The sequence below is a fragment of the Canis lupus genome, chromosome 13 (assembly GCF_048164855.1).
Source record: "Canis lupus baileyi chromosome 13, mCanLup2.hap1, whole genome shotgun sequence".
Lineage (NCBI taxonomy): Eukaryota > Metazoa > Chordata > Mammalia > Carnivora > Canidae > Canis > Canis lupus.
In genome coordinates this window covers 21,927,153-21,951,339 of record NC_132850.1, presented here as the reverse complement: position 1 = coordinate 21,951,339, position 24,187 = coordinate 21,927,153, and the positions used below count along the sequence as shown (strand labels likewise).

The 24,187-nt window shown below is 35.4% G+C and overlaps 1 protein-coding gene across 10 annotated transcripts in view; it reads right to left on the bottom strand.

The window, feature by feature from the left end:
• Window positions 1-24,187, bottom strand: part of NAV3 (neuron navigator 3) — a 355,345-nt gene that overhangs the window by 228,131 nt on the left and 103,027 nt on the right. For all 10 annotated transcript variants that reach the window (XM_072772862.1, XM_072772863.1, XM_072772864.1 and 7 more), the window contains 2 exons: window positions 8,102-8,174; window positions 4,861-5,044 (listed from right to left, as the gene is read on the bottom strand). In XM_072772862.1, coding sequence (XP_072628963.1) covers window positions 4,861-5,044; window positions 8,102-8,174 — 257 coding nt within the window. The remainder of the gene's footprint in view (window positions 1-4,860; window positions 5,045-8,101; window positions 8,175-24,187) is intronic.

The window sequence follows — 24,187 nt, the reverse complement described above, 5'->3', positions numbered from 1 at the left end:
AATATTTCCTTTTTTTAAGGTGCATTTCTTTCTTTATTTCTTTTAGAGAATGTGTGCGCATGTGTACCAATGCACATACACCAGCTGATGGCAGGGGAGTGAGGGGCAGAAGGAGAGGGAGAGAGAGAATCTTAAGCAGGCGCCCAACAAGGGGCTCAACCTCACAATCATGTCCTGAACAGAACTGAAGAGTCAGATGCTTAACCAACTGAGCCACTCACTCAGTTGCCCCATCTACTATTTTCAAAATGAAAAGTAAAACCAGAAAAAATTGAGGGGCTAGTTTTTATTTATATTAAATAAATGCAAATACAATGCTTTACATTATGTAGCCCAGCAAGATCGTTACTCTTTACTCCTGTGAAGTCCTTCCAAAGATCATGGATAGAGAAAATTTAATTTTTATCTTAAATGTATTCAGATTTTTGAGAACTGAAGATTCAATTAACCAAGTCTTTATCACTCCAGATATAACCAAGTAATCCCTGTGAAGGATTTAGGAAATTTTAGGAAATAAAGTTCCAGCTTTATTTTAATACAGATACTACAGTAAGTGGATAATTCCAGTAATAATAAGAAGAATCTCTACTCTAGACCATTTGGAAACTAGCTAGTTCAATATCACGACTACCCCCAAATAAAAGCATATTTAATTTTATGCTACTAATTTTATAAATATATACAATTTTGTTATGAATTACTTACAATTGTAATTGTGAATCTTCCTACTTAAAATTGGAAGCAGCTATAACATAGATTTGTTCTTAAATTATCTCATTTCAGAAACAGTTGCTGAAAACTCCTGTGTATCAGGCTCTGTGCTTATCCCTTGGACTATACCAGTGATTAAAATATAAAAAATACTGCTGTGCTAATAGTGCTTACCTTTTAAAGGGAAATGGCAATAATGAATAATGAATATAAGTAAATTGAAATTAAAGATTGATTAAAGCTAAGAAAAAAATAAAACATATGGCAAAGTACAATGGAGAGCAGACATGGGCAGCCGGTAGTGTTAAAGGGGAGCTGTCAAGGTAAGCATCAGTGAGAAGGTAACACGTGAGCCACTGACTTGAAGCAGGTGAGAGACTTAGGCCAAACAGCTAGGAGAAAGAGTATTCCAGGCAAAGCAGGAGCATATCTCCTAAGGTGGGAGCAAGCCTGGACTATTTGAGACCGTTGCAAGGCTTTGAACAGGGAGTAGTGTGTGCTTGGTATGTTCAGAGTGTTTTATACTGTAGTGACTCAGTGAACCTAAAAAAAACCTCATGAGAACAATGCCATTTTTTATTCTCTTTTAACAAATGAGAACACTGCAGCAGTGACAGGTCAGGCAAGTTTCCTGAGACCCCACAATTAGAAAGTGGTGAAATCGGGATCCAAGTGTAGGCAGTTTGATTCTACAGGCGAACTTTAACTACACCTCTAGTTGTCACTTGAACAGGACACACACACTTGTGTGCACGCGCACACACACACGCAGGTATAATTTTATGTATGTGCACCAACATACCCACAAACGGACAGACAGAAGAGTGGAGAAAGAGCTGAGACGCCAGAAAAGGAGAGTTTGTTACCCATGTTTTATTTTTTCTCTTATGTGCTTGTTAACCTTTGGGTCAAAGTGTCTGCTTAAATGAAAGATGTTCCAAATGATTGAAAACATTTGGAGTTACTTGCAAAATACCAAAACCAAGTTAGAAATTCTTAATGCATAAAATAAATATTGTGGGAATATATACAGTTACACCAATTTATTTTAAATGAAAAGAATAAAACAAAACTCTCACTGAACTGAAACCATGTGCCCTTAAAATTTTTTATGAGTTGACAGAGAAAAATACAAGAATATTTTCTGGTAAATATCCAGAATAATATAGCAACCAATCATTTAAGCTATTTACTTGGGAAGAGCTTTAGAATTAACAGAGAAGCTTCATAAATCATGATTTATGACTCACATCTCAAGCAAATGAAGATAAATGTGTCACTGGGTTATTTTTTTCTGTGTTAATTATCTTCGTTTTACCATATAGACATAAACACCATTTCTCATGTATATCCTCACTATGGGCTTTTGGAAAATACGTTGCTTGTTGTATGTAAGGCCACAGAAATTCTAATTCATAGGCTTTTCCCTGTGCGAAATCGATATAAGTGGAAATAAGTATTGATGTTTGAAATATAATATTCTCCAAAATATATAATATATTCTATTAAAATTAAGACATGTAGCTCCTCTATATCAGCATCGTAAGTACTATACTTAGTACAGCAAGTACTCCACATTTATAAATTATTAGTCTAAAAAGTAATTAAAACCAATTAAATTTATTAGCAGAAAAAATTCTTAAGAAGTGTGTCCTAAGAACACGGATGAATAGAATACTTTTCAAAACATAATTTTAATGAAAAAAAATTAGATAGCTCTCCCCAAAATGGTATAAAATTACCATGCCTACTATATAGAGCTTTAATTTTTAATTAAAATATAGTTCCAGAACAGCCAGGCATATCCATCAAGAATGAGAAGAACAATCTCCCCAGAAGGGTCATAACCACTGAGAAATTCTGAGTAAGAAATTCCACATGGTAGATACAGAAATAGAACAAGGTAAAGAAAAGACAAATGATACTCCATATCACTTCCAGGGTGAACATGTTTTGTACAATACCACTTCACTTCCTATGTTTTCTCAGCTACTATTCTTGCTTCTTATCCATTCAAATAACTTAAACCAAACTCTAGGAAATATTATTTTTGGCAGTTTTCAAAATCTAGATCTCTTTCTACTAATCATCCCCTTCAAAATAATAATACATAATAAAAAAGATATTTCCTTATCCCCCCTTCTCTATTCTTAAGGAAATCCAAAGAACTTACCCTATAGAGAATTTGTTTTCACTTTGACTTTTATACGATTTCACTTATGTCACAAAAAGCAAGGATGAGTTTAAAGAATAGAATTGTATCTGCATTGTCGAGTGATGAGAAATATCTTTTACCACTCCATGACCTATGTAGTATACTCTATATTTTTGGCTAAAATTACAATTTTTCTTTATTGGCTCAATAATTCGTGAGCCAAATCTTCCAAAGCAAGTAGAGTTTACTTGGCTTTTATAGAGAAAAGAATTACTGCTTACTGGGAAGAAAGGGCTGGTTGGCAGGTGAAAGAGAAGAGGATTTCTGAACTGTTGAATATTTGACAATAAGTTGAGGGGTGGTACGTGAATGTAATTTGGAATTTTACTCTAACTTTTTGAGTCAATACTAAATACCAAAAACAAACTCAGGGTAAACTGAGTGTTACTAGGTCTCAGATTTGCCTTGTAAGATGGAAAAGTTAAATATTTACATCTGTGTGATATGTGTGTATACTCTTAAAGATGATGACTCTTTTCATATTGGACATTCTTCCTCCAAAGGGCAAACAATCAGCTATTTACGCAATAGACCCAGTGACCCGATATCCTGGTCGTTGGTGAGTAACAAATGAGCAGTATGCATGAAGTTTGTCTACTTAGTTTCATGCTGTGGTCATTTTTTGATGTGTCGACTTAGCTAGGCCTATTCAGGGCCACTTGTTCAATCAGACACTGACCTAGATGCTGCTGTTGAAAGTGTTTCGTGGCTGCGGTTAAAGTCTAGAACAGCTAACTTTAAGGGAGATTCTCTTAGATACACTGGGTCTATGTGATTCCCCACTTGAAAGATCTCAAAGGCAGGATGGAGGCTTCCTTCAGAGAAGAAATTGTACCTGTATATACAAGTTTGGGTTCATGCTGAGAGAGTTTCAGCCTGTCCTTCCTGCGGGGCTGCCCTGAGGATTTCAGACTTGCCTCCCTAGCCCCCACCATCGTGTAAACCAATTCTTCACAATCAGTCTCTTCATCCCTTACTGCTTCTGCTTCTCCGGTCGAGCCCTGACTGATAACCATTCCAAATTGGAAAACAGCGCTAATGGACGAGGGAAGAAAGTAGCCATGACGTGTCAGCACCCCATCCCAGGCTGTGCCTACAATGCACCAATAGATGAACACACACATGTGTGTTTATAAATACACACATACAATCACATATTGAAAACAGTATGTCCCCAAACACTCAAACCCCTATGTTTGACAGACCCGAAATTTTTGACAGATTCAATGAATCGAATCGTAAACCTTAATAAAAGAGAACTAACTACCCACTTGGAGATGAGGACTCTAGCACATTGTAAATAATAATTTGCGGAAGGAGGACTCTAGCACATTGTAAATAATAATAATTTGTAAGTAATAATTTCTGGCCTGGTCCGTGCGCTCTGCCCTGACGCCGATGGAGCCCCTCACCTCCAAATGCAGACACAGGGTGCCCTTTGACCCAGTGGCAGCCAGGCTGCTCCACGGGCCTCACCCTGTGTTAGCAAGGATCCCCCTCCTCAGCATCTGCCCTAGTGACTTCCCATCCATGGACCCCACTCTGCTTCTTGGCAGCAGCCAGGCTGTCTCTGCTGGATTTTCTCTCCCCTGTTGCAATAGTCGTGAATAAGTATTTCACTTTCATTAAAAAAAAAAAAAAAAAAAAAAGTGCCTCATCACTTACAGAAAAAGACACTTCACACACTTTGATACAAACCACACTCAACTTTGGAAAACACACAGAGACATTTCACCTAAACTTAATAAATGTTGCTCATCCAACCACGAGAAAAGTGGTTTTTAACTTCTACAACACCGGTCAAGTAACATCGGAACACTGATGCAATGACATAAATATGTTTTTGCAAACTCACAAACAATAGCTTGTTAAAAAAAAAAAATTGTAACTAGACAGGTTAAGTCTAAACACACGCCCTGCTTCCCCTTCCTTACCTGGACTGCATATCTTGTTGGGCTTTGGCCTGACTCGCTTCTGCCTGAGAGGAGGCCTGGCTGACTCGCTGCTGAAGTTCGGCCAAGGACTGGTAATACTGCTGCTGATGGTGCTGTTGCTGCTTGTAGCGAGACAAACTGAAAAACAGCCCTAGAATGGCTTTTAAGTTTCCATTTCTTATTTCTGTATCAAAGGGAAAATATAAAAACAGGAACAGATGAAATGAATGCGGTTTTCCTTTTTATTTTATTTTATTTTTTTTACAAATGCAATTCGAGTTGCCATGCTCTTAGAGGAAATCTGTGAAGACAGAAAGGCAACTCGATGTATCAGTCACAGATTGGAGCAAACCTGAATTTCTGAAACATGATAACGTTTCCAAGTGAAGCTTCAGGGACAGAGGATGGAATGAGAGGCCCAGTGAACAAAACTTGTAGGAGCCATGCTCTTTGCTGATCTTAAAATACAGTTTTCCTAGAGTTTGCTTCTTCTTGGAAACGGATGGGCTCTGTGTCTTGTGCGAATCATTTGATGCAGCATTCTGCTTCCCTCACAAATACACATCTGGTATCAACTTAGTGATGGCTAGGAACTGGAGAAAAAACGCCACTTAATGTTGGTTGTCCTGTATTAAAAATAAGGATGGTGTGGCTGCACCTTATAGTGGCAACGGGATTTATAATAGTTCTCCTAAATCACCTAGTAATTGCTTTATTACAGTGTTTATTTATTTAAAGAGAAAAATGGGAGCTTTAAAATTAAAACTTACAATGTCTACTTTTGGGAGATTATATACATAGTCATATAAAAAAATAATGATTGTCCTCCTCCGATCTTTCTTTTTCTTCTTTTCTTTCTTTCTTTCTTTCTTTCTTTCTTTCTTTCTTTCTTTCTTTCTTTCTTTCTTTCTTTCTTTCTTTCTTTTTTTCTTTCCTTTTCTTTCCTTTTCTTTCCTTTTCTTTCTTTTCTTCTTTTTTAACATTACATATTAATAAATAATAAAGATCAGCTTATTCATGACTTTAGATAATATAATTGAATAGACATAAATGTAAATCCTAGGTTTAATACACGGAGCTCCTAAATTGTTCTAATACTGAACAAAAGTTAAACACCCAAAGTAAGTTACAATCTGAACCTAGCTTTCTTTCTCTTGTAGTTCTAATTTAAAAATTAGGAGAAGAGATGAAGTAAAGCTGGAAATAAATCTATATGAAACCTATAATCATATTCTAAATAAAACGTGCTATTGGCAATAAAATACATCCACCTGGGGATCTCTGGGTGGCTCAGCCGCTTAGCACCTGCCTTCGGACCAGGACGTGATCCTGGAGACCCAGGATCGAGTCCCACATCAGGCTTTCTGCATGGAACTTGCTTCTCTCTCTGCCTGTGTCTCTGCCTCTCTCTCTCTCTCTCTCTGTGTGTGTGTGTGTGTGCGTGTGTCTTTCATGAATAAATAAAATCTTAAAAAAAATACATCCACCGGTAAGGTCAAAATTTTGTCTCCCTTTTAAAGTTTAGGAACATAAGCAAACTATTTGGATTTCTTGCTCTCTGATGGTTTATAAATGTCACAGAAAGTATGCAGTGGAATTATTCATTTAAAATAAGAATGAGAGGAGCACCTGGGTGGCTCAGTCAGTTAAGCACCTGCCTTCAGCCCAGGTCCTGATCCAGCCCATGTAGCCTCCTTGCTCAGTGAGGAGTCAGCTTCTCCCTGTATTTCTCTGCTCCTCCCCCTACTCATGCTCTCTCACTCACTCACTCTCTCTCAAATAAACATATAAAATCTTTAAAAAAATGAAATGAGAACATGACGGTCCCCCCCAAACCTTCTCACAGTTGCATAATATAGAAGAGTTAGTCTGATCAATAGGAGGCTACCGTAAGAGTATTTATGTTCTCATTAAAACTAGATGATCTTAAAGGTTTTAAAATTCCTTGTTTTATTATATGCATATTTTATTTATTTAGCAAATCATTTTGAGCATTCATATATTTTTAGAAGATAAGTGAAAATCAATGTGTTTCTTCTGTTACTAAAGGATGTCATATGAGAAGGCAGAGACATAAGATGAACAAATGGTAACATTCTAACCCACTTTCCACCACTGAAAAAAGTAAAATATTTTCCTGGGGAGTTTTATCACCTTTTTTTCTAAGGTAAAAACCAGCAGTTAGGTTTGAACCTTAGCTTTTTGGCCATTAAATGTGTAACTTAGTATTACACAACATATCACATAAATGTAAAAGACAAAGGAAATTTAAAACAAGAAAAAAAGAAAATAGAAGAAAACTTGGGAAAACTCAATAATTCTATTAAATATTCATTGTATTTCAGAAACCACATAATTCCTTTTTCCAATGACAGCAAAATTTTAAAACTTTAGATCTAATATTTCTAGTGTGTGTGTGGGAAAAAGCTATTCAGAGCAAATGACAAAAGTAGAAACATTAACCAATCTAAATTATCAAAGTATATACCAGTATTTAGCAGAATTTTTAAATGCACAAATTAATATTCTAATAAAATGGTGATTATTAGTGCAGATCTCAAAGGTCTTGTTATTTCATAACCTTAGCAACTAGATTTTGTTAGAGTACTTGAAAAGTTTTCCTAAAAATATATGTGAAAGAAAAAGATTCAGAAAAAAAAAAAAAATGACAGAACAAGTTCAGCTTTTTTCTACTTTTCTATATTTTGATTTTAGTGATGATCTTTTAAACCTTTAATGACTTAAAGCTTTTACATATGACAGTCATTAAATACTGTTAGTACTAATTATTTAAGAACTCATGATGATTTATTTAAACTTACCAAATATTTCAACAAGACTAATTTGATATTATTGATAAAGTGATATTTGCAAATTAATTATATTATTTTTACCTGAATTTAGGTTCATCTATGATCTAGCATTATCTATATATCCATCCATCCCTCTCCTTAAGACTGAAAATACTATATACACTGGTAATAACATAAAAGTGTTTTGTGAACTTACTCCTCTCTTACACAGTCAAGAAAATAACACTTTTGGCAAAATATGGAACATATAAATAATTAAAGCATACATTAATAACCATTACATTTATGTCTCTATACTTTTGGAATTGTACTGATTTCCTTCACATATCAAGGAGCTAGGTACTCCCACTTTACATTTCTTGCAATACAAAAACATTTCTTTTTTTTAAGAGTTGGGTGATATTGGTGACAACTGTGCCTTTTCTTACCTTCAGCAGATAGACCTTGAACATTTACTCCTCTGGCTGCTAGAAAACTAAGGCAGACATCAACATTTTCAATCTGTAACATGAAAAAGCAGTGAAAAAGCAACTTAGCGGGTTATTTTTAAATAAACAAATGAGCTAAAATGAAACCAGAGGGCAAGATAAAGAAAGAATGAATACTTTACATTCATTTCATTCTAGAGATCTTTACCAGAGTTTAGCTAGAATTATTTTGGCTAATTGTAGAACGAATATAAAGCTTGCATTGTCCAGTTTGGTATTCACAAACAATTCATAAAGGCCTGATCAAGAATGGCATTCTCACAGATTAGCAACCCACCTACTTAACATAAAACTGGATTTTGTGCTTCACAACTAAGACTCAATGAAAGCATCCATACAGGAGGAGACTGTTGCTTAATGCAAGTTGTAGGGTGTGGGTAAATGGGATTCAGCCAGTGACATTAGGTCATTATGTCAGAAGGGATGACATAGAATGAAATAAATAAAGCATATTTACATCTTAAACCATAACCTAGTCTTTATTTTAAAAACTGTATTTTTATTTCTATCATTTGATAGAATGATCATTTCTAGATCATTTGATTTAGAGTCTATAGTTGTATATTTCTCTGATTAAATATAGGTATTTGTAATTTAAAATTGTGATGCCATGGCTTTTAAACAGTTAGTTTTGATATCAACACCAGTTTGTAACCACTTAGAGCGATAGGTAAAAACAAAACAAAAAGGGCAGCCTGGGTGGCTCAGCGGTTTAGTGCAGCCTTCAACCCAGAGTGTGATCCTGGAGACCTGAGATCAAGTCCTGCATCGGGCTCCCTGCACGGAGCCTGCTTCTCCCTCTGCCTGTGTCTCCACCTCTCTCTCTCTCTCTCTCTCTCTGTGTCTCTCATGAATAAATAAATAAACCTTTAAAAAAAAAAAGCCTTAAATGATTGATTTATGTTAATTCACAGGTTGATCTCCATATTGATCATGGTGCTAGACAGCAAAGTTAAACAGCTAAGACTTTTTAAAAAGGATGTAGGAAACTAGAAAGTGCTAGTTCTTTATGAGTCATCTCCCTGGATTGTTCTGGTATTCCATAAATCTTGAAATTTTAAAGTAGATAGAAGATTTAAAGTTAATACTTGGCAAGGTATTGTTTTCTGTCTTCTTAAATTCCCATCCAAAGCTATGTATAAGGACACACAAAGTTCTGCCAATGTCCTCTCTAGCTTAGCTTTACAGCAAAGGTCAAAATGTCTCTTAAAGAAAATAAAAAGATAAAGAATCTGTCCTTATAAAATGAACAACTATTTACAATCATTTTTAATGTAATTTTATGCAAAACTAAGTTCATATTCAATGAGATGTTCTTTGCTTAAAAACGAGATATATGTACTTGCTTTAAGAAAAATGATTTTTATTAATTTATTTAAAAATAAGCGTTAAAAAAGTAAGCTTTACCGAAATTATTCTACTGAAAACAACGGATTTGAAGTCACTGAATACAATATGACCAAAGAGATCTTGCTTTGCCCATGAGCATCTGAATCTCCAATAAGGCCATGGAGTTAAAAATATCTTTTAAATCCTTTCCTTTCTTTACATTTCACTTCGCTACTAGAAAATGAGATTGTATAAGGAAGGAAATCAGGAGGAAAGAAAAGAAACAGACAAAACAGGATGTTCTACTGTATTCATCTAAAATGTTCTTTTAAACTTTTCTTTTTTAGGACCATTGAAAGTAGTAAAAGAAACACCAAACAATTATTGTGGTCCAATACTAAGAGAATTGAATTGAATATTTTTAAATGTTGGTCATAATAGTCTGATGTTGTCAATTTCCTATCCATTATGTATTGTTTACAGAAAATAAGATTATTCCTGGTCCAAACATATGTTATTTACAGCAAAATGTTCACCGGCTATTATTGCCTAAATTTTAGTTACTTTTATTATACATGAACAGATTAATTCACTATAAGACCCACAAAAGGTTAATAAATAGCATCCATAATAGGATTGCTAGATAGTTTTTTTGGTTACCATTTAAAAAATAAACTGGTGCCTGGAGTGGGTATTCAAGACAAAGAACTCTCTCAGCATGCCCCAAACATTTGAAAGGGAAATTAACAGGGCCCTAATAGAGCAGAGAAAAAAATACTCTCTCTCTTCCCTCCCTTATTCTCTCCCTCTCCCCTTTTCCCCCTTTTCTACCCTCTCTCTCTCTCTCTCTCTCTCCCCCCCACACCCCTCTACTCCTTTCCATAAGTATACGGAGTGGGAGAGAGGGAGAGAAAGGAAGAGGGAGAGAGAGAGAGAGAGAAAGAGGGAGAGAGAGAAAGAGAGGAAGAAGGAGACAGAGAAGGAGGGAGAAGGGAGGGAGAGGGAGGGAGAGAAGAGAGGAAGAGGGAAGGAGAGAAGAGAGGGAGAGAGAGAGAGGGAGAAAGAAGGAGAGAGAGATATCATTTGATTTAGAGTCTGTAGGGTCAATTTTCATTGGGATTTTAAAAATTATGCTACTTCTCTGTGCCTGGCTCCAGATAATAAACATCAAGAACTCTTTGGGTTGGGACTAAACTTCAGCTGATTTCAAATGTTAACTGCTGGTGTCAGTCTACCTTCCTCTTCCTCCTTAAAGATGAAGCAACTGACTTTCAGAGAAGATCTCATATAATGATGAGCAAAAGAATACAACAAAAGAGTATATCCTCTTTTATCCCCAATATCCAGGAAATTCAAGATGTCCAAGAGCAAACACTGAAAATAGAACAGTGATGAACATTGGAAGGGACTGGTAATCGAAAGTCATATGGGGGGAGCAGGCACACTGGAAGTGACCTTTGTTTGGACCTGAGTGTGACTACACAGGTATATACATATTAAAAAATCAATCAGCTATATACTTAAGACTGGAGTACATTATACACTTTCTACGTTTGTTTGTTTTAATTCCCAGTAGAGTACCTTATGTATGTTTTACTTCAATTAAAAATAAAAATAAAATGAAGAGCCCTCTGTCTTACTGAAAAGAAAGGCAGACAAGGACAGAAGTACAGAAACTTGATGGGTGACTTTTGCCAGTAATTAAGGGAATGATGATGGTGTTTCAGACAACAGTGGGGGCAGTGAAGGTGATCCAGACTCTGGGTATAAGTTGAAGAAAATTAGTGGGAAGCTATGGCATACAAGAAAGTGAGGAGTCAAGGATGACCATAATACTACATAATGCATGCATTTTACATTTTATGCCTGTGGTATTTTACATACATATCCTCTTATGGCAGTAATATAGAGAAATTAACTCTCAGTTCTGTGGGCACTACACTTCTCATATAGCTCAAGTAATAGTCACGTCCATAGCGTGTGACAGTCACTCCCAGGACTTTCACTTGCCTACTATTATGTCACGCACAATTTGCTGGGTCTATTTGTGGCTTACATTTTACTGGCCCAGAGCACCTACTTTGCCTCTCTTTACCTGTTAAATTTAAGCATGGCTACACAAAATATATAAAAATTGACTTTGTAATGAAAATAAAACTGGAAATCTCTAAGTTCTAAATCCACTCAATCACATCCAGTTTCTAAGTTCTAAATCCAGTCAATAACATCTAGTCAGAATTTTCAAAATGTTTGGTACAGTGAGCTTTGAGGCTTTTGGATTCTATGAAAATATCTAATGTTAACACAATGCCTAAGAAAAAGACAATTTTGCTTGAATAAATAGGAAAGTGGACCATTGTGTGTGTTTTCCCTATCAAAGACACAAATTCAATAGCAGTTGATTCATATTTTTGTACCTCAGTAGTTCATATTTGTATAATTAATAGTAGTATTTTGAAGCATCACCATTTAATTTTATGTTTTATAAAATCCAATCCTTCAATTATTCATTCATTAAGCATTTATCAAATTTATTTTATTCATGGAATTCTGCTCAGGGCTGCACATATAAATTTCAAGACATAGCCATTATCCTCATATTTTCTAAAGAGCATTGACTCATTTCCAATATTTTCTACACTCCCATGAATAATGAAAGGCATTTTTCAAAACCAATTTCATTGATTGTCTAATTTCATAATTGTACATTTATCCTGATCCTTATGAACTCGCTAAATATAATCATGTATACTGTTAAATCACAAATTGGGTTTTAAATGAGGGAAATGTGTTTTTATTATCTTCACTTATGAAACTCAAGACAGTCATCAGTGTATTTGTGCCTTCAAAGTTTTTTAAACTTGAGAGTCAGTATGTATTCTCAACATATTAACATATTTAGAAGATAAACTGGAAATACTTGTATTTATTTACTTCATTGTTGAATAAAGTATTCTGAAAAATGTAGAATTTTTAATTAGCACAGTTTTTATTGAATTCACACTTTAAGCTGCATGTTTTATGACATTTACCTTTTAGTATTTTTACTACAAAACTGGTATTACCTGTTTTAGAAATTGTGACTTGAGGCATCTTTCACAGTATTAACAAAGTTATAGCTTGTCCATTCACATGTTTTCTTTCACTTTTACTTATGGATAATTAATGAGAACTACATTTAGGTCCTAAATATCTGGGTATGATTAATATCAACCTTATAGTTTGTAATTCCATTTAAATCATGGCACCAAGACCTAACAACGAATGATAAATTCACTCAGCAAGAACTGACTGTTTATTACATGCAAAGAGCTCTGCTAGACAGTGAAGGGATATAAAAATGAATTATACAGTCTTTGCCTTTGTGAGCTTGCAAAATAGCTGGAGACAAAAAAAAGACTGATAAATCACCCTAACACAAGGCATAATATGATAAATTCTAAAAAAAATTATAAACAATACGGCAGTAGAGAGAATGGACTTATCAATTTTCACTACACAGCTGGGAAAAGCTTCAGAGAAGAATCAGTCAAACTTGAAGTCTAAGTCTGACTTTGATACGGTAGACAAGTGTCAGAAGGAAGGCTAGGCATGCCCATCAGAGCAACCAAGAGCAAAATTGTTAATAAAGATGTTTGAGAGTAGATCATGCCAGGCTTCACTTTCTACAGTTATGCTGACAGAGCTGAATTTGACCTAGAATTGAAAAGCATTTGTTGTCACTTGGATTCTGAAAACACTGCAATAGAAAATGTTAAATAATTGTACACCAGGTAGCAGATACAATACTTCAGAGTCTGAGTTCTCTCTACAGATGCAATGCATCCGGTTAAGGCATGCCTGGAGTGCTAGATAATGCTGTTATGAATCATACAAACAGAATGTCTAGAAGAATATAAGCCGAATTTAACTTTTGTTATCTCTGGATGATAGATTCTCTTGTGACTTGTGCTATTTTTGATTAACTACATGTCCTGCTTTTTCATTATAAATGTGTACTGGTAGTGTCACTATATAAACTAATTAAACAAATGTGATTTCAACGAAAAAAATCGGTAAAATTATTCAGTTTGAGTGAACTCCCATCCTTCATGGGATTCAAATAATAATTTAAATTTTAGCCAAAGATTTTAATCAGATATACATTCGTCTGAAGACCTTTAAAAAATGCAGTAGTATTTTTGCATTGATTAAAATTCTTAATTTTGTTTGCATTCACTCATTCAACAATTAGTTGTTCGTTGAACATGTCCAAGTCCTTAAAAATATATAGTTTTATAGGACAGAGAGATATTTCCAATGTAGTGCAAGAAATGCTATGGTCAGAGAAACACAGACTCCTGGAGAAGCATGCAGAAGCCTATTCTGGACTAGAGGTCAAGTACTAGGAAATGAGAAAGTTATTAGTAACTAAGACTTACTTAACACAGTTACAAAGATATTTTCATCTGAGATTGCCATTACTATACCTTTTTACAATGAGAAAGATGTTGCTCAGAAAATTAACCTGACACACTCAGAGATCACACAGAGAGAATGTATCAAAACCAGAGCCTATGTCATTAATCCCCACATTTTTCTCGTTAAAAAGAAGTCTGAGCTAGTCCCTGAAAGGTTAGGAAGAGTTAACCAAATTAGAGGATGTGCCGTGAGGTGAATCCGAGGGAGGAGCACGATGTCAACTGGTCATGGTTGAAAACATCGTCTAAGTTAAGTGAGTGGCAAAGAATTCAGAATAGCAGGAAATGTTAAGGGTGAACTGCACCTAAATCTTTCTTCATAACTTCACTGTTTACCAAATGTGACAAAAGCCTACTCCAAAAGCTGATAGCCTTCGATCAGTTTCATGACCAAAAGTAGGAGAAGAGATCACCAGACTGGACTCCAGGGACAAGAACCTTGAAATCTGGAGAATCTAGTGGCAGGAGACAGGGTCACAGAACCTGATGATGGGCAGAGGCTAGCTTGGGAATATGCCGCAGGCCGGTAGGAGTCTGGCTTGGTCTCAAAGCTCAGGGAGCTACTGTTTTGTGTAAAAGAAATAATCAGTGCTGCTTTGAAGATATCTATTTCATATGATCACACAGTACATACAACGGATTTACTAATAAATTTCACACCTCAATTTCCAATCATACCATCTGCAATGCTCTCTGGTTTTTCAAAATTCTACTTTAGTGTATTTCACTTAACAATGTCATTTTTAACACATTATCTTCACAACATAGTAGGTGAACAAGTTGTATTCAGAAAAACCCTACGCTACGTGTCAAGAATGGAAGCAGGGAAAATGCCTTGGAAGCTACTTTTTCTTCCACCTGTCAACAACCTAGCACGGTGAGTTCATACAGAGTTTTAAGCCCATATACTGTTTACTCCAAATCCAAAACTCTTTTCAACGTCACCATCCACTCTGGTAAATTTTATATAATTTTTCCATTCAGTAGAAACTTAGAGAGATAATATAATTTTTATAAATGTGCACAGCTAATACACAGCAGAGCCAGAATTCAAATTCAACCCTGTCAGTGTCCAATGAACTAGCTCTCCCTGCCACAAGTTCCTACCACTCTAGGATTTAGACATTCTGACAGACATTTCGAGCCTCTGACTCAAGCTCTCAACATGATTGACAGCTAGGATACAGTGCCTGGCACAAAATACGTGCTCAATAAATATTTGGTTGAATGTAAAGATGATGCCTTCCCTGCAGTGGGAAGGCAAAGACAGAAATACTATGCAAGATCTCTTTGTTCAAACTCTAAGTTCACAAGACTGAAATGCCTCCAAATTCAATCTCAAATATCCAGTGCACTTTTATGCCCTGGTATATAATATACAGAATGGCTGACGTGGCCACCAGCCAAAGAACACTGGCAGCCCCCAGAAGCTAGAACAGGCAAGGAGTGCGTTTCTCCCACAGCCTCTGAAAGGAGCACAAAACTGCTGATGCTTTGATTTTGGTCTTGAGGTACTGACTCCAGACTTCTGGCCTCCAGAACTGTGTGAGATTAAATTTTTGTCTTAAGTTACCAAGTTTGTGATAATTTGTAACAGCAGCCACAGAAAATGAATTCAATTATCTAGTCAATAAAGTAGTAGATACCAACAGTTAGCAAGGCTAAGGGTGAGCTGCTGGGATCTGTGAGCATGCTGATTTCCAGGCCTCCCCCTCCAAGTTTGGATTTGTTAGGTCTTCGGGGAGGGGAGATAAAATATGCAGTTAAATTAGGTGCCTCATGTCATTGCAATGCTAAACCACACATTCCCCTTTCCATCTCAAGTGACTTTGTGTAACTTGGAGAGGGACAGGTTGGGGGAGAGAGTAATTTTGTTCCACTCTGCAGTTTGTTTTTGTACTGAGTTGGTCTGCTGTTAGTTGCAATGAGTCAGTTTATTAATTAAGTAGTAGAGTATAATAATTAAAAGTTCTTGCAGCCAAGTAAAACTGGATTTGCATCCTAGTTATGCAATTTATACACTGTAAGAAACTGAGAAAGTTTTCACTCTCCTGAAGCCTCAGCTTCCTTATCCATGAAATGGATATAAAACCATCTTCCACATAATATATGAGCAACTAAATATATATATATATTTATATATTTATATATTTATATATTTATATACAGTGTAGACAGATAGATGTATGTGTGTACTTACATATATATATAGGTATGGATATAGATATGGAAAATCTATTAGTATTTTATCAGATAAATATTATTTTTTTTCAGAATTCTACTATTCTAACTGACTGGTAATTAGAGAATAATGAACATTGTTTAATATTTTGGTCAATTACAGGTATTTAGGGGATGCCTGGGTGGCTCAGCAGTTTAGCGTCGCCTTTGGCTCAGGGTGTGACTCTGGAGACCCGGGATCAAGTCCCGCATTGGGCTCCCTGCAGGGAGCCTAGCCTGCTTCTCCCTCTGCCTATGTCTCTGCCTCTCTGTGTCTCTCATGAGTAAGTAAATAAAATCTTTAAAAATATATATAGGTATTTAATCTTCATAGGCTATAATTACCAATATAAAATTTTATAAATTAAATTATTTAAAAAATTACATCAGCATTCATTGACCTGAAGATATACTCTGTGGGTTTTAATGAATTCCTGCTTTTCAGTTTGTTTTAGAGAACAAAACAAAAGAATCTTACTCTTTTACAACAAAGTTATAAATTTGCCCTAAACTTAAGTAATGTTTATTTACATATAGGACTAAAGTTACATCTTTGTCATTTTGCGATTTCGTGATGAAATGATTTGCCAAATGCATAATTTCATCACAAAATCTATACACATTATTTATCTCACATACCCACCAAACCTAACCAAAGTTTATACACCTCTATAGATAGGAAAGACCAGTACAGTTTTAAAGAAAAATAATTAATATTGCATGGTTGGGAGTAAGGAAGGGTGAGAGACCGAAATATTAAAGAAGAAAGAAGGGGGAGAGAGGAAGAGGAGGCCAAGGGGAGGAGGTGGAAGGAGCAGAGGAGGGGTTGAAAATCCAAAGACTTGAATTTTGTTAAGTTTGTTTATTAATAAGTTTTATTAAAAGTAATTTAGTCTAAACTCAGAGACATGAGACCCAATACTGGCCCTTTAATAGGCAGGCTCAGTGAGACCTCGTTCCTTTGCAGGTTTGCTGTGATGCTAAATGAAAAATGCAAGCAAATCATCCAAGCACAGCACCAGACACACATGGCTGACATTCGATCATTAAGTGAACCAATAAGTAAAACTGATATTGCTGAGCGCTCAACAATTTAGTTTCTATGATATGACTTCCCAATATTTTTGTGGTTTGAAACATGGCTAATACAAATCAACTGGGCAATATAATTCCTCCAAGGTATTTCATGAATTTTTATCTGTGTCTATCCAGATGAGTCAGTTTAACTCAATTAATATTAAAATCATTTAAATATAATGTCATAAAGTAACTAGGGCTTTTTACTGATTGGCAAATAATTTATCTCATCCAAGATAAACTTTTCAAATCATTATAATGAGATCCAATGAACAAGATTCTCCCTATTTTATTTCCTTTTTCTCTTTTCCTAGAAGTTATTTTTATAACATTATTTAATTGTTATAGGTTCTTAAGAATATCATAGTTTTCATTCAAAATGGCCTCATATCTTAGTACACCTTTTTTTCAAACTACGGTTTTTATTTATTTTTTATTTTTTTATTTTGTTTTATTTTTTTAATTTTTTTTCAAACTACGGTTTCTAAAATTGCTGTTATATATTTTATCACTGATTATTATCAGTGGTCATTTTCTATGAAATTTCAAGAATAAGCCTGAAAAACGTGGAGCAGTAAGTCCTTTTTAAAAGGACTAGATTGGGATGCCAGGGTGGCAAAGCGGTTGAGAATCTACCTTTGGCTCAGGTCGTGACCCCGGGGTCCCAGGATCGAGTTCCACATTGGGATCCTTGTATGGATCCTGTTTCTCCCTCTGCCTGGGTCTCTGCCTCTCTCTCTGTGTCTCTCATGAATAAATAAATAAAATCTTAAAAAAAAAAAAAGGACTAGATTATTGAAAGTAATAAAAACTAAATTTGTGGAAGGATTGTTAGAAACATACTTTCTAATAATAGGTATGATTATACTTTGTGTTTACTGGGCCTAGTGGTGAGAAACAATTTACAGCAATTAAGTTAAAAATATCAGGATGGGGTGCCTGGGTGGCTCAGTCGGTTAAGCATCCAACTCTTGACTTTGGCTCAGCTTGTGATCTCAAGTCATAAAATCGAGCCTTGCAACTGGCTCCGTGCTCAGCAGGGAGTCTGCTGGAGAGTCTCTCCCTCTCCCTCTGCCTCTCCCCTCTCCAACTCGTGCTCCCCCTCCCTCTCTCTTTCTCCCTCTAAAATAAATAAATGTTTTAAAAAATATATCAGGATAAAGAACATGCTAAATGTTTAAGAAAATGATTGATATTCTAATATATAGTTGAAATATTAACTACAGCTCCCAATGGTTATTATATATACATATATAAAGCTTACTAATTTTCCTCGAATTAAAGAAAAAATATATCTATTTTCTCCAAAAAAAGAAAAAAAATTACACAGACTCTGGAGTTCAATTCAAAATTACATTATTTCAATTTCTATTTGTCCTACTAGTGGCATGAACCAATTTAAATATTGATACTCCTGAGAACATTTACACTATTTATTCTATGATTTAAAGCTAATGGGGAAAGGATTCTTGTATTTTTGACATTTACTTCATTTCTTAATGGAGGACCAGACAACTCCCATAAAAATATGATTCCCATGCAACTATTCTCTTCATTTTTTTTTTAAGATTTTATTTATTCGTGAGAGACACAGAGAGAGAGAGAAAGAGAGAGAGAGAGAGGCAGAGACACAGGCAGAGGGAGAAGCAGACCCCATGCAGGGAGCCCGATGCGGGACTCGATCCCAGGTCTCCAGGATCACACCCTGGGCTGAAGGCAGCACTAAACCGCTGAGCCACCAGGGCTGCCCTATTCTTTTTCTTTGTAAACTGGACTCAAATACTTTAGAAAATATTTTTCTCACCTTACTATGAAGATACTTTCAAAAAAGCCATAAGAATGAAAACCCAAATATATCTCTAAGATAAAAGAGTGAACAGAAACCATGGTCTTTGGTGTTTTGTTAAATCAATCTAGCCACTCAGAGTTTCATTGGTCTAATTTCCTCAATGTGGAAATAAGCAGAGACTGAGCATTCACTGGATTTTTTCCTGGACCACACAGTCCGAATCAGAATTTCAGTGACCATTGCCCTTTCAACTTAACACACTTCCTTTCAGTGTCTCCATATCATTTCTGCATTTGAACTTTGCTAACAATACAGAGCTACTTCTAGAGACAAGTTTGGTTTTAAAAACTATCAGGGTGCTATTCTAATAACTTAAGGATATATTTCTTCATGTTAGCACTTTATACTTATTCTTCCAAGTTTGAACCTATAGGAAAATAATGAAATTATGAAGAAAACTAGAAAGCAGAAATTTCCACTTAGCATTTCTTTAGAGATCAGAGCTCTATTTGTAGGAAAGCATTTGTCTTCATTAAGCTATCTTTTTCTAGCCATTCCAGAAGATGAACAGTTTCAAAAATGGCAGGGGATCATGTGAATGGACTAACTTAGCAATATTCCACTCCTCTGAGTCATAGTGCTAGAATGCTGCAGTGTACCATTTATGAGATTTCATTAAATCTTTAAGAGCATTCCAATATTTTATCTCTTCCCTATTTGGTTATAAACCTTATCTTCCTATCTTACCTAAATAGATCCTTTAAAAGAGAAGCAATTACAAGCAGTGGCTAAAAGAATTAAAATTTTAAGGGACAGAACACTGACAAAAGCATAAAATACTTTGACTAGGAGGACTGTCCAGATAAGTGTAAACTATTGTCCAGATAAGTTTAAACTATTGAGATGGAATGAAGATGCCTATAAAATCATAACAGTCTACTATTCTGGAAGTCACAACACTGTGGGACCTGGAACTGGAGAATCAAGGGAAAAGGAAACTGAATTTTCTATCTTAAAGGAAAAAGAGAGGGTAAGAGGCATCAGCATTCCCCAAATGCTCCTATTAGCAAATTTTAAGCAACGTGATACATTAGAAAGTAAGAGTGAAAATTGTGGCCGAAAAACAACTGAGCTATTACATTGAGGTCATGGGAGGAGCCAGCAAAAAGGAAGGGCAATTGTGACTCCTATTTGTCAGATCCTCAGCTATCTGGTATAATCAAAATCTTGGTTTACTTCATATAATCAATCAATCAAATTTCCTCATCCCTCTATGCATTTGTAAAGATCCTTCATTGTAAAGCCTATTTTAACATAAAGGAAAATTGGTCTTCACAACTTTTCCCTTACATGTCTTACATTTTTGTCTAAGAACCTAGCTAGCACTTGTGCCTCTGCATTTCAAATACATGTTGGGCATTTTTCTGCTATTTTTAATCTGCTGGGCATTCTGGACATTCCTAGTATTTATAGTTTACTAATTTATTTCCCCATGTAATCTCACCAAAGTGTGGCATGCAGCATAGATTTTGAATTCTGATACCACCCACCTAGAAATTACTCAACAGGTGCAATCCATAATAGTAACTTCATCTTTGGATAAGGTTAATTATAGTGTTGAATAAGCTCCTCAAACCAGTTCTGTTTTTTCAGGATGAGTTTAGTTTCAAGCTTATTAAGGAAAGATAACCATGACTTTGAGACTTAGAATAAACATGAATCACAATCTCTCAATATTTATGCTAATAAATTGGCATAAGGACGAGTTCATATTTCTCTTAAATATGGTTCTTTGGCCCATGTAATTTGAAAGCTTTATTGTTAAATTTTTTTCATCTATTTTGAGATATCATAATTGAATTTTTCTCTATATTATAAGGTAATGTAGAAAATCCCAAGGAAAAAAGCACATTATTATTCTCTAATACTCTGAAGTTATCTTATTGATGAATTCCTTCAATTTCTATTTAATCCGTTTTCAGATATTCACATTTCACACAATCATATCCTCTTGTGACATGACACAAAGGAAAACGTACCCCTTCTTTTCCAGCGTTGTATCTTCTACACATACTTCAAATCTCTTCCTTTGCCACTTCCTCTAGGATTTGTTATCATCTCTTGTCTCCTCAATCCCCTGGGTCCTCTCCTCTCTACTGCTTCCTCTTTCCCTGCTTACTTCCCCCTTTCCAAAAACTCCCTTCATTCTTCCTTCCTCTCAGAATATACGTATGTATGTATGTATATGTATGCATACATGTATATATGTATATATACATTATATATGTATATATGTAAATATATGTATGTATGCATTATGTGTATATATATGTAAATATGTGTGTGTGTGTGTATATATATATATATATATATATATATATAATTGTATAGCATAATTGAAGCACATCTGTCTTTGGCTCAAGGCATGATCCTGGAGTACCAGGATCAAGTCCACCTGCATCGGGCTCCCAGCATGGAGCCTCCTTCCTCCTCTGCATATATATATATATTTTTTTTTCTCTTTGACAGGAAACTCCTAGAAAGACTGTTCAAGACTCAATGGATATGTGCATCTCTGTTATTCCTTAACAGATGGTTACCCTATAGAAGATATTTGTTTCAGCATATCAACTAGTTGGCTAAGTAGCATCTGACAACATCTACCACATTCTGCTCATCTTACCTTGCCCTAATCTCACTGGGTTAGTCCAAGTACTCCAGTTTAAGCTATCATAACTACCCTAAGGATCCACACCCCACATCTGTGGATTTATACCTTTAAAGATGGGCTCACTCTTTCACCATTCTTTCCTTTCTTCTGACTCTACACTGTTGCTAAACATATTTATTGGTATTCTCCAATGTGAGAACCTCAAATTTCTTCCCTCCTGACTTTATACAGGCCTTCTGTTGAGATCCCATCCTTTTCCATGACTTCAATCATTACCTATGTACTAGGTAATGTTCTAATACCTTACTTGTCACCTTCAGGAACTCATGCCTAATTGCTTACAGTCACCTCCTAGTTATTAAAATGGACATGTCAAACTCTACTTTCAAAATATGAATTTTTCATCTTCCCCCTTCTACCTTTAGCCTGTTTTTCCCTCTGTAATAATCGTGTCTAACAGTAATTTATCAGGCCAAAATTGTGGGATCGTTTTATACTCCCTATATTCTTCACCTCTCATATCCACACATATTCTACAATTTCCAGAAAACATCTAGGGTATCCTTTTAAAAATATTTACAACAGGGACACCTGGATGGCTCAGCGGTTAAGCACATCTGCCTTCGGCTCGGGGCGTGATTCTGGAGTACCGGGATCAAGTCCACCCGCATCGGGCTCCCAGCATGGAGCCTCCTTCCCCCTCTGCCTATGTCTCCGCTTCTCTATGTGTGTGTGTCACTCATGAATAAATAAATAAAATCTTTAAAAAAAGTTTAAAAAATATTTACATCAGATCATGACATAGCCCAGTTTAAAAGTCTTCCAAAGGCCCCCTGTCCAACTTTGAATGACAAACAAACTCCTTACTTCGGCCCTACGTGGTTAGGCTTCCAATGTCCCATCCAAACACTGCCCTGTACTCAAACCATAGTGGTCTCCTATCTGTTGCTGGAATACACCAAGCTTATTCCCTTCCCAGTATTTTGTTTCTGCCTATGTGACATTGTTGGTATTATTTATTTCAGTATTTGCTCCTCTGATCCCCAAATGTCCCTCCATCTGGTAGCTCAGGTGCTCAACTGACTCACTATGAATTACCTGACTGTTCTTTCATCAAAATATTTATCAATATAGTATAGATTCATACCACAAGAGAACCTATACTCTTAAAAGGCTTAAAACAATCCAATAAAAGGTATCAAAGCTGAAATTTAAATAAAGACAATTTGTGATTAGAAACAGTAGCATACCTAGTTTTACCCTACCTTTTGTTATTAAACACAAACAGCAAGCAAAGACAAGAAAAGATCAGATATACAAAAGGATGTAGTCAAAGCATTTCTGTGAGTAAGGATAGCACTCATTGTCTTGGTTGTTAAGTAATGCAGAGACAGGCAACATCCTGTTTGGAATAGATATACTAAATTCTTAAGCCTAGTCATGCTCTCTCATAATTCTCTTTCCTCTAATTTCTTGTCTCAGTTAAAATTTGGAATTTTAATTCTTTAATAATATAGTACCAATGCCAATTTTTAAGAACAGAGGCAAAAATAAGTCAACCCCTTGAAAGCTACATTTTTGTCATATGTATTATTTTGAATCAACACACTGAGGGCATGCCAACTTCAGATTCAAAACTTAACCACATCAGAAAAAAATGAAAATACAAGTTACTCTTTATGAAAAATTCTATGTGATTCTGACTAATACTATTTGGCTGGAAAAACTACCTTTTTCATAGCATTTACATTTCTTAGGTTTTGGTTTTTATGCATGTGTTTTTTTTGAAATCAAAAGCAGAAATATCAACATAACATGTATACTAGATGTTACATGAAATTTGGGGGCTAATAAGGAGTAGGAAGTAATAAAAAATTAACAGAGTCTAATACTCATGAGAAAGTTTTCACAGATTTGCAGAATCTTTGGTACAGATGTTTCACATAAATATCTAGGGACTGAATTCCTATCCACAGTTATGAGTTTTGGAGAGGTTCCCCCACCCCCACCCCCGTCATGAAGCATTATCTTGGCTGTTTATTGGATTCTCTATAATCAGAATCAAATTGGAATAACAACAGAGAAGATGTGTTTTAGTATCCAACACCTCTTTATGTTTGAAATAATGAAAGCAAGACCCAGTGTTGAGTTTGAGAAACGTAATATACGATATTCAGGGACTACAGAGCTCTTTAAGATAAAGCCCTAAAAATCTTTTAACAGGTGTTAATTTATGAATGTGTCTTACCAAAGTTTATAACATCACTACTAGGTATTTCCATATTAGTTTAGGTAGTAAAGAATGTCCATAATTATATGTCATTGTCTTATCCTAATTAGGGTTCATTACACAGATGAAAACGCGGGGACTCAGAGAGGTTACATCTCTTTTACAGTATCACACAGCTATTATTTTAGGAGAGTCTGATGGTATTATAATTATTTTCAGTAAAACTATAATTAATTTCTAAAGAGTCATG